This window comes from Chelonia mydas, chromosome 1 (genome assembly GCF_015237465.2).
Source record: "Chelonia mydas isolate rCheMyd1 chromosome 1, rCheMyd1.pri.v2, whole genome shotgun sequence".
In the NCBI taxonomy this organism is placed as follows: Eukaryota; Metazoa; Chordata; order Testudines; family Cheloniidae; genus Chelonia; species Chelonia mydas.
The window spans coordinates 155,351,899-155,363,618 of record NC_057849.1 but is presented as its reverse complement, the minus strand read 5'-3'; the positions used below and the strand labels follow the sequence as shown (position 1 = coordinate 155,363,618).

The window sequence follows — 11,720 nt, the reverse complement described above, 5'->3', positions numbered from 1 at the left end:
ACAGATGCCAAAGGTTAGTAATTCCAGGACTGGATGAAAGCAAGGTAAGAATAGGGTTGGGGGTGGGGGCAGAAGGAAGCACCGGCCCTAACCCAGACTCATCACAAAGTTACACGTCCTCTTTTAGTTTATTTTATATGTTTAGGTGGCCAGAGGGGGTCCAGATCTCTGAGCCTCATTCAGCCACCAGATGGAACAACAGGCATCCAGTCATGGGAGCCTCTATGTGCTATACAAAACCTGGGACTATGAAAGAAGTTATACGTGTTTAAATATTGTTTTTGTTTTGTAGCTGAAGCCTGCCATAATGGCTAATGGCCATGTAGTCATACAAGTCAACTTCTTGCTCTAGCTACCAGGGCTGGCCTGACAATGGATGTTGCAGGAAAGAACACTGAACAAAGGTAAGAAAAAGGACGAGCTGGGTGGGAAATGGTTTTCCATTCTGCTAGAGTTTTCAAGATTTTTGAAATTTTTTCAGTGTCCCAAGTTGGGGTGAAAAATTGAAATATGAAAACTGTTGCAAACCCGTAATCTGACATTGTTTTTAGATTGGGTCTATCAAAATGTTTCATTTTAATATTTCTGAAATTTTTTTTTCCAATCATTTCAAAGCGTTTTGTTTTGATTTTGAGTTTTCAATTTTTTTTGAACTTTTCAAAGTCTAAATGAACTAAAATTTTGAAACAAAAAGTAATTTCAAACTGGAAACTGGAACTTTTGCTTTAGCAAATGTTGAATCCGGAGATTCATCAAAACTGACCTTTTCCCCTGAATGGTTTCATTTTTGACAAATCAGCAAGTTCTGATGCAAAAATGTTTAGTCAGCAAGCTCCTGACCAGCTGCAGTTCTTGGCCCTTGTAAGAGAGGAGCACGACAATCTCCCCTTCCTCATGGAAGTTTTATTGGTCTGCTTTATATGGGTTCATTATATGACCAGATAAATTCAACGGGCGGTGATGATGGTAAGATGTGTTTCTGGGAGCCAGATAAGAGGCATGGGAGTAGAGAGGCTTAAGAACCCCCACTACATGTAAATGTTGGGTGGGGAAGTTATTCTGATGTGAGTCTGCGGCTGAAAACTACTTTTCCATTTCTTATCGGGCTTTCATTTGTAGTGAGCTACATATTTGTTACCTGAAAGAAAAGTGCAGGAAAAACATTTTTCAAGTGTTTTCATATCAGGGCTCGTATAGGAAGCACAGTGATACTTTAGTTATGATCACATTTTTTCTTCCTTCTTTCAGGGAGATTGTGGGGTTTTTTTAAATTCTCCTTTGCTTTTCTATGCCTTTCCCCTTTTTTCAATCCATCTATTAAGAGCCAGTTGTTGAGAATTGGGGGTACTCAGCAACTCATATGTACTATGACCTAAGTACTCTCTCATCCTCTTCTCTGCACTGTTTTAACATATGTATTGCTCCTCCCACTTTTTTCATGTAATGTCTTTTTCTTTCCTCATTTTCTCTTTCTTCCTTGTCCCTTACAACCTTCTAATCCTAAACCACACTCTTCCTTCTTCCTTACCATTGCATCTCTCTCCCTTCTGTCTTAAGCTTCTCCCTTACCCCGCCCCTTGTCTGCTTTCTCCCATTCTTGCTTCCTTCATCAGTAGGATACATCTTTATCCTTCCTGTGTTCTTTCTGTCTATTGTTCTGTGGGTCTTATGCAGCAGCAACCTGGAAGCTGTTAGAACAGAACAGGTGAAAAAGAACTATTTTTGGATTCAGGATTTTTGTTCCTGACTCCTAGTACTCACCTGCTTTTGTAGTTTTTTTTGTCCTGGTTTTTTAACACCCTTCCATATCTTAATTTTTCTTCTTCCTGGGCTTGTGTTCTTTATCTCAGTCTGTGCAGGGATTTGGGGACCACCTGTGCAGTTAATGGAAGAATTAATGAAGGAATGTGAAAGAACCCAGGGCACTTTGCTATTTTTAGGTAACATACTCTTCCAAGTTATGTAATGTCATTTTTCCTCTGAGATATCAATCAGCTAGAATTTGGTTTCACACAGGATCTTTCACATCAAAATGCTTTACAAGAAGTTGAGTTAGATACTGATATATCAGTGGCTGTGTGAGAAAATAAATCTGTAGGGTCTGATCTGGCACTCCCTGCTCAGGCAAAATTCCTGTGGAAGTTAACAGGAGTGTTGCTTGGGTAAAGACGTCAGAATCCAGCCATTAATTGTTTAAAGATATCTCTTACCCAATATGTGGGTATTTTTACACTTGCTATGTCACGCATCATATGAATGACAACATTCCTGACACACAAGGTGACAGGGAATATGGGTGATGAGAAGATCATACCTCCCAGCTGTCCCATTTTACAAGGGAGGTCCTTCATTTTAATGCTTGATTCTGCTGTTTTATCTTATCTGTGTTAATTATGACCCATCCAAGCCAGCTAGGAGCACTGGGAGATCCTAATGGGGCAAAGCAGCTCTGCACAGCTTCCAATGTAAGACAGTTCCTTAAAAGGCACAGTCCAGGCCTTACTTTGATAAATTACTTACAGCCTGAGTTGAGACTGTTGCTTATATCAGAAATTTAAGCACTATGAATTTAACTTTCCCGACTGGTTATTTTCTTGTGTCCTTCATTTTGGGGTTTTACTTCACATTTAGATTCCAAAAAGTTGAGAATTAGCAGAAGTAACAGGCATTGGATGGGTGGGTATTGCACATATCTCAAACTACTAGCAGCTACACTCCTTCTTCAGTAATATCTCTACTCATCCCCTCCCCCATCTGTTTTACTTTACAGTTGGCTTACTTAAGGAGGCCATCTGACCACATAACTCCTAAACATATGCTCTACATCAAAAACTGACACACAACACAATGCTTTTCAGATTTTGAAAGGAAGGAGGGAAGGCTATCTCAAAAGCAAATATTTTAAGGGGAAGTGAAGAATCTAGTCTAAACAAATATTAAGTTCTGTCAACAATGGTTCACAAAACCAAGCTAGCTAAAACCTTTTAACATAACCAGAACAGTGCTTGACAGCTGATTTTGAACAGTAGGGAAGAATCAATTTTGAAATCATTTTTCCAACATGGTTCAGGTTTGTAATTAACACTTTTTGATACGCAAACGGTTTAGTTGGTACGCCACACCACAGTAGGCACTCATTTTCTTTTTCAATATTTGTGCTGCAAACAGACCCAGCAATGTCTGTAAAACAGAATAAAAGCTTAGGTGCCGGAGGCTCAAATGTTCTAGTCCCAGTTCTGCCACTGCCTAGGGTAAAACTTCACCTCTCCATCTCAGTCTCCCCATTGTCAAAAGAGGGATATAATGCTTACCTACCGCCCAAGATCATTGTGAAGATTACTTTTATGTCCATACCACATTATAGACGTGGTAAGTAGTATGACAGACTCCCTGTTAGAAGGTTTCAAAAAGTTTATGAACTTGATTATCAAATGCTTTGTAGACATTTTGGGCCTGATTCTCATTGACACTGGCCACTTTACGCCATTCTGGCAGTAATTTATGCCCACTCTAAGGCCTCCTTACATTTCCAAAGAAGTGTAAATGGTCCTTAGGACAAATGAGAACAAGGTCCACTAAGTATGTGGTTATTACCTGGACCAGGCTTTGGGACAGATCCTCAGTTCTGCAAAAGCCAAAGAAATCTTAGGAACTTACTCAAGGCATAACAAGTAAGTGACAGAGCTCAGTAGTTTTTGGCTCTCCATCCTACTCTCAGATCACATCTCTCTATGGTTTTGACTACAGTACAGGAAATTCGGAGTGCTAACTACCATTAAGGCATGACCCCCACTTGAATATAACACATCTCACGTCCACACACAAAATGATGCACAGGCTCTCACACTACTGCCTGACACTACCACTAGTCTTGCTTTGAGCCCCCAACCCTCCAGTATATCCATCTATACTGCACCTTGATTGAATGCATTTTCTTTTCTGTCTTGAGAAAAACAAACAAGGAAAAAAGAACCCCGCAGTGACTTCGGCAGCACGTGCCTTTGATATCCCTGGTACTTAGAATCCCTGGCACTGGTGACAGAACCTTTCCAGCTGCATTTGTGGCACACTATGACAGTCTGTTCAGCATCAGCACCCACACAGGAATTACTCACAGATTCCAACCCTGCCTCAGACTCTGTGGTCTCCAGCCCCATCCCCCCAGCCAAACTTACTTCCTTACTTTACAGGGGTGACACCAGGATTAATCCATTTTTCAGTTCTTGACTCCTCTGCATCTTGTGCTGATGTAGTAAGAAGTTGCAGTGCTTTATAACTTATCATCAGTAACCACTGATAATACATCCATACCCTATGGCCACAAGGATGCTGGAACAATTTGTACAGTGGGTGTGCCGAGAGCCACTGAACCAAACTGTAAACCCTGTGTATGATGGAAACCACTTCAAGCCAGGGGGTACTGCAGCACCCCTAGTTCCAACACCTATGCATGGCACAAGAATATGGAATCATGGCTCTCCCGTGCCGTTACAATACAAAGCTCTCCACTTGCTAAGCTGTCTTGTTACTAATACACTTTGCCCATAGCAGCAATGAGAACCCAGGAGGCAAGGAACTTCGTTTTCTTTGCTGCCCAGACATTGGCCACCAAGTCCAGGCTCAAGGAGCAGAGGGAAGTGGAAAGCTTCCTCTGTGCATCCCGCTAGTGCTGCACCTAGAGGGGGCAATGCTGCTGGGGGGGGCACCCCTCACACAGCGCTGCCCCCCACTCCCTGCCCTGCACGCAGGCATGGCGGGAGTCAGAGCGGCCAGGGACCAGGCTGGGGGAAGGGGCGGGGCTGTAAAGCGCGCAGGGGCGCGCGCGCGCGCAGGGGGGCGGGGTGGAGCAGCGCCCCGCCCGGCCAGAGGCAGGAAAACAAGAGCACGTTTCCCTGCAAGAGGCCAGCCCCGCCCCCTTCCCCTGCTCAGCCAATCCGGCGGGACTAGCTGCCGGGGCGGGGCTCAGGCGGCGCCACTCGTTCGAGCCTCGCGGTTCGCGCCGCGCTACCTTCTCCCGCGGCTGCGGCTGGAGACCCCCCCCCCCCGCCCCACTCCGCGCGCGCCCCGCCCGACTCCGGGCCCATGGCCTGGCTGATGGCAGCGCTCTCGGCGGGCACCGCTCTGGTAAGGAGAAGCCTCCCCCGGGGCGGGGCGGCGCCGCTTTGGTGCGCGAGGGGCTGGCGGGGCGACGGGCTGAGCAGAGCTCCTCAGGCTCGCCCGAGCCCCGCAGAGCCTGTCCTCCCACCGGCAGGGTCGGCGCTGCGGGGTGAGCTTCCCACCTCGGGACCCGCTGCTCGTCCCTCCAGCCGGCCCGTCTTTCAAAACGCACGCGCTGAGAGAGAGGAAGCCTCCCCCAGGTACACACGCCGCCCGATTGCTCCTGGACAGCCCAGGAGGGAGAGGGCAGCGTCCCCCGCCTAAGCGGCGCGGTGAGGCAGGATAATCCCCAGGCGGTGAGTTCCAGCGGTGCCTTCCAGCAGGTGTTCTTAAGGCAGGGGGGCAACGTTGCGTGCCTTGGGGAGGGGGTGAGGATGGCCCTGGGACGTCTCCAAAAGTGTCCCAGGCCACAAAAAACCCGGGTCGATGGCTTCCAGTGTGTAGTAAGCGTTGCTGTGATGCCTTCCTTGTCTGTGAGCCTGGCTGCGGTGGGTTAGTAGCTTTATAACCGTTTTGTCTGGGTGCCGTGAGAGAGGGGATCTAGAGGAGGACACCTGATTTTTATGCAGACGTAAACGGATGCCATAGCTTGGGAATTTAATTGCCTGTGCTTTCTAAGCAACTGGAGTGGCTGGTTAACCTTGGTCTTTGATTGTGTAAATAATTCATGTAAAGAATTTATCTCAAGTTTTGGGGGTTATTCTTGTGGCATAGTTAGTGCCATTTCACAGAGTATAGGCTGGCTGGAACTAGGCAGGAGGCAGTGATTTTTCATTTATAGCATCATGGATTTGAAGTCAGGGACACACAGCAAGGTTTGACCGATAGTTACCTCTTGCCTTGAGCTCATAAAAAGGGGGGGCTTAGACAGTTTTCTGAGCATGCTCTGTCCTGCACAACTGCATCCTATGACTTCAAAACAAATTTTCTGAGGAACATACAAGCTCTCTAGCTCATTATCTAATGGGTTTTGTGTACGTCTGGTTGAATTTAACAAAAGGGAGATATTTGGAGAGAAGTTGGTTGGTAGAAGATAGTCACTTCACAGTGCAAGACATGTAGGTCAATTTTACTGCATTGAATGGGAATGTGTTTATTGTTTTGCCTGCTGTGAAACAGAAGCAATTAAAAACTTCAACAGAGAAATTAGAAAATAAAACCATAGGAATCTGGTTGAAGGTGCAGGCAGAGTCTTTGTCTGTTACACAAAAACACATTAATTGAAACATACATCAGTATAAAACAGTGGTTTTCAAACTTTTTTTTCTGGTGACCCAGTTGAAGACAATTGTTGATGCCCGTGACCCAACAGAGCTGGGGATGAGGGGTTTGGGGTGTGGAGGGGCTCAGGGCTGGGGCAGAGGGTTGGAGTGTGTGTGGGGGGGAGCAGGCTCTGGGGTGGGGCTGCGGATGGGGGTTTGGGGTGCAGGAGGGGGCTCTGGGTTTGGGGGGGCTCAGAGCTGGGGAAGGGGGTTGGAGTGTGGGAGGGAGTCAGGGCTCTGAGCTGGGGGTGCAGGCTCTGTGGCTGGGCCGGGGCTGAGAGGTTTGGGGTGCAGGAAGGGGCTCTGGGTTTGAGGAGCGGGGCTCAAGGCAGGGGATTGGGGCAAGGGCTTACTTCTGGCGGCTCCTGTCAGCGATGCAGCCAGGGTGCAGAGGCAGGCTTCCTGCCTGTCCTGGCACCACGGACTGTGCTGAGCCCCGGAAGCGGCCAGCAGCAGGTCTTGCTCCTAGGTGGAGGCGTGCAAGAAGTTCTGCGTGGCTCTCGCCTGCAAGTGCTGCCCCCGCCCCAGTGCGGAGCCGTTGCTTGGGGTGGGGGCAGTGCGCGGAGCCCTGGGGCCCCCCCGCCTAGCAGCCGGACCTGCTGCTGGCCGCTTTTGGGGCACAGTGCGGTGTTGGAACAAGTAGGGTCTAGCCTGCTTTAGCCGGGCAGCACCACTGACCGGACTTTTAACGGCCCGGTTGGCAGTGCTGACCAAAGCTGCCACTACCTGGTGCCTTACATCCTGTGACCCAGGACTGGTTCGCGACCCACAGTTTGAAAACCACTCGTTTGACACACACAGTTGTTAATAAGTATCATTATAAAAATAGCTTGTTTGCTTTTATCAACTGATATGCAAATATATTTGTATTGATTAGTAACAGTCCTTTTGTTAAAGAAAACAAATATAAATGTAGGACTTGAACCTGTGCCCATTGGCATTAACAAGATAAGGATCACGGTCTCTTGGACAGGGCAAATGGTTCTGCCACTTACTTTACTGTAGGTTACAATTCTGCAAATCCTTACTCAAAGAGTGGCCCTTGCTCACAGCAAGTAGTCCCTGCAAGACAGAATTATAGAAATCTAGGGCTGGAAGTGACCTTGAGAAGTCATCAAATCCATCCCCCCTGCTCGGAGGCAGGATCAAGCAAACCTCCTAGACCATCTCTGTCCAACCTGTTTGTGGAAATCTCCTCACGGGAAGTTTTTACACCGTCCTTTGGAAACCAGTTCCAAAACTTGACTACCCTTGTCTTTAGAAAGTTTCTCCCTTGCTGCAGATTACGGCCATTACTTCTTGTCCTGGCTTCAGTGGATATGGAGAACAATTGATCACCATCCTCTTTAAAACAGCCCTTAACATATTTGAAGACTTATTAGGTTCCCCTTCAGTATTCTTTTCTCAAGTTTTTTGCCCAGTTTTTTAAACCTTTCATCACAGGTTACTGAGGTTAACAAATTTAGTTCTGTTCATAGGCCCTGACTTCCTTTGTTCCCCAGGGGGTGCTTGACTCTTGCGCCCCCCCCCCCATGCCTGTGCTCTGCCTCCACTCCATCCCTTCCTCCAAGCTCTCACCCCTGCCCTGCCTGTTCCACCCCCTCCTCCCACCTTTTCCTGCCCCCACTCCTTCCCCCTCCCCCCCCCAGTGATTTCTGCATGCGGCCAAACAGCTGATCGCGGCAGGCGGGAGGCACTGGCGGGTAGGGGTAGGTGTTGATCAGTGGGGCCAATGGCGAGCGGAAGGTGCTGGGTGGGGAGAGGGAGGCGCTGATCTGCTGGGCTGCCAGCCACTATTTTTTCAGTGCCTATGGTTCTGTTAGATCCTCTTTCACATTATCCTGTTCATATTACATGTCATTACTGTCAAATGGTTGAAGAAATTTTGTAGGCATTGCTGGATTTCTGACTAGTTTAGTTACTTATGAGCATGCATAAAACACCTTTTCCCGCCCCCGCCCCCTCCCGAGGAAATTTGGTAATCTGAGCTGACTTTTACCTCCAGAATTATGGATCATGTGTTTACTACATTCAATGTGCAGTCTTCAAGAAGAAAAAAAAAAAAGTGACCGGTGCTAGTGGAAGTCTTGTGTGTGCTTTGGATGGCAGCATACATGCTTGCTAGATTTTGGGAAACAACTCCTTTTCACTGCTGCCTCCTACTCCTTTATGCACTTGCCTAGATACAGGCCACAGGACTCAAACCACTGAATTGTTCCCTTTCATCTTTTTTTTTTTTTTTTTTTTTTTTTTTTGGATTATTGGAACAGACGAAGAAGTTTGATGAAATTTGTTGCCAGTGAAGAGTTTCTAAAAAGTTTTCTTGTTTCCTATTCATATTTTCTAGAATGTCAACAGTTCTTCTGCTATGGCTGAGCCAAAGTCAGTGTGTGTTTCAGTGGATGAGGTGGTCTCAAGTGGCACAGATAACCAAGATGCGCGGTTGTTGAATGGACACTTAAAAAAGGTGGACAGCACTTTAACAGAAGCCCATCGTTTCTCCTACCTACCCCGGAGACCAGCTGTGAACATTGAGTTTAAGGAACTGTCATATTCTATCCAGGAAGGACCATGGTGGAGGAAGAAGGGTGAGGAAAACTAATGTTTTTAGCAGAAATATCAAGAGAAATGGTCTTTACATTCTCACGTGGCCTGTGGTGGTAAATGGAGGTAGTGTGTGGTTTACAGGGAAGCAAAGTCAATGAGTGTGGTTCATCAAAAGACATTCCGTGTTTGTTTTTCTGGGGCATTCTCACAGCCACTTATTGCAATGACTCTTGATGTTTTCTCTGGTTCAAAATAACTCTGCAGAAGTATGCAAATAGCTCACTATCTTAAATATAAAGTGATGTTTAACAAAGTCTAAAGTGGCTATTTTTTCTGGCTTTGCTATGGGACAGCAGGAGGTAGGATGCACACAAGGAGCATTCCTCACCACCATCCTTCTTTATCCTGCTCAAGGGACAAGCACAGTAGCAATCCCTGCTTTCGAGGCAGTGCTCCTTGCTGGTAACTTTGGGGGTGAAGATCACCTCAGAGTGTGCTGAGAGGACCTTCCCTACCTTCAGGTGCTAGGCAGATGTCCTGGGAAGTGTGAGCTATGCCATTCAATGAGGCACTGCAGCCAGGGTTGGATTTCCAGTTAGGCACGTGCCTAGGGGTGCCGCCGTTCTAGGGGTTCCTAAAAGATAAGTGGTTAAAAAGTGTCATTTTTGTACAGAAAACACTAAAGTCCGCTGTAGGCAGAGGGCGTGCATCAGGTGTAAATCTGGCCCTGACTGCAGCATAGATGCCACCCTTGTGTACTGAAGAGCTGGGGGTGGGGCTGTACCTTCTGAAGCACAGTACCTCCCAGAGTTTCTCATGGGGTGGTCCAGTTCAGAACCGCTCTCAGCTCCAGCCAGTGCCTAAATGGCACAATCTGGGCCTAACAAACCAGTTCTAGTCGCCGAGGGAGTGTGGCTGAAACAGTAGAAATAAAGACTATGATTAAAATTCATTCTAGCTAAACTACTAATCCTGTATTATCCCCTGGCATTTATTGTTCAGATAACAAAGAATTTATTCTCGGACAGAGTTCCAAATTCAATTTAGATCTCATGGTCCAAGTAATTACAGTATTACATGGTTGCCAAATTTGCCTAGTCTACAATTTCATATGTTTCTATCCTATGTATAGGACAAAAGAGAAGGCATGTTTACTGGCAAATGGTTAGGTTTTGAACGCTTTCCGAGGAGTGAGTTTTTCAGCGGTATAGTAGGCACACGAAGTTGAGGGCAGAATGTGTCTCTTAAAATGTGTTGTTTGAAAATCTAGCCCATAATATGTAGAAATGTCAGCTCATCCATGTCTCTTGTCTGTTTTATCAATTCTTTTTACATCCTAACAATGTATAAAGAGAGAGAACCCATGTGGTTGGTAGTTCTTGATAGGGCCAGATCCTGAGAGATGCTGAGCACCTTCTATTGACTTAAATGGTGTTCTCAGCACCTCAGGCTTTTGGCTGAAGTTCTGCGAGGTAAATTGTGAACAAATGGTCCTACCCCATGTGCAGCTGGTGGGCCCTGATCCTACAAAGGAATCTGCCAACATGGAGTGCCGTTGAAGTCAAATAGTGAATGCTACTGAAGTCCTTGGGGAAACCAAGTGGATATAAGGGCCTGCCCACATGGCTACTTTTGCTAGATCTGGGCCCATGTTTGTAATCCTATTGGCCAGACCGTATATCTCATTGAAATGAGGAACTACTACTACAATCTCCCACCTAAGTAGTTGTTAAATATGGCTCTGAAGTATCCCAGAACGTATTTATATCCACTGCAGCTACAGCAGCGGTTTATTTTATCTTGCTATGCCTCCATTATTCTTCCCCCCACTTCAAGACCTTAAGTCCCAGTCTAACAACATGAGCTAAAAGACAGATGTATTTCCATTTCTGCCTAACAAATTGTGGTCAACAAACAGTTTGTGGGTTAGTTGTTCAGAACACATCAGAGGTGATGAGTGAAACAGAGGGTAAAATCCTGGTCCCGATGAAGTCAATGACAAAACTCCCATTAACTTCAGTGGGGCCAGGATTTCACCCTTAGTTCTAATATATATAATGCTTTACATATTTAAAGCAATGTATACATATTTGGTAATTAGTCATTACACTGCATCCATGAGGCAGGTAAATATTCTCATCTCCATTTTGTGGACTCAGAAACTGTCATAATGGGCTCGACTCTCCTTTGCCTTGCCCATTGTTGGTCTTTTGCACTTACGAAATATGGGTATAAAATGCTACCCAATCAGAATAGTAACATTTTCCATCCACTTTGCAAAGGGCTACACAAGATGCAAGGCAGAGGAGAATGAGGTGTACTGCATTTTCTAGTGAAGTTATCTTTTCTTCAGATTAGTGGTCTCTTTGAAGGGGCAAGTAGGATGTATAATATTCCCAGTAGCAGACACTTCTGGAAGGAAATACACCCAAGAGAAAATATTGAACTCTTTAAGGAGAGCTTCACATACTTAAATGCAGTCATTACATTTCCACAAGGAATTGTTTCCTGTAGAGTAAATTGGTATTGTTGTGTGCTTTGGTAAGGTATTATCTATTCATCAAAAATAATAAAATGTGCTGTTGAGCCATACCAGAGACAAAGGTAAGTGAAATTTTATATGACACTTCTTGTTCTTAATTTAAGTCTACCTGTCTGTGGGTGTGTATCCATTGGTTTAAACTTTCGTCTTACAATTGTTTTATAAAATGTGTTGTCAGATAAACAGAATTCCCAGGCACCATCATGCCAACC

General features: G+C 45.9%; 1 protein-coding gene across 3 annotated transcripts in view; it reads left to right on the top strand.

The window, feature by feature from the left end:
* Nucleotides 1–4,803: 4,803 nt before the first annotated feature.
* ABCG1 (ATP binding cassette subfamily G member 1) overlaps nt 4,804–11,720 on the top strand; it is a 78,050-nt gene continuing 71,133 nt past the window's right edge. Inside the window, exons 1-2 of one of the 3 annotated variants that reach the window (XM_037903505.2) lie at nt 4,804–5,124; nt 8,767–9,007. In XM_037903505.2, coding sequence (XP_037759433.1) covers nt 5,083–5,124; nt 8,767–9,007 — 283 coding nt within the window. In that variant the 5' untranslated portion in view covers nt 4,804–5,082. Of the gene's footprint in view, nt 5,125–5,176; nt 5,454–5,625; nt 5,650–8,766; nt 9,008–11,720 lie in introns of those variants that run through there. The other 2 variants (XM_037903514.2, XM_043538180.1) reach the window with 2 other exon arrangements.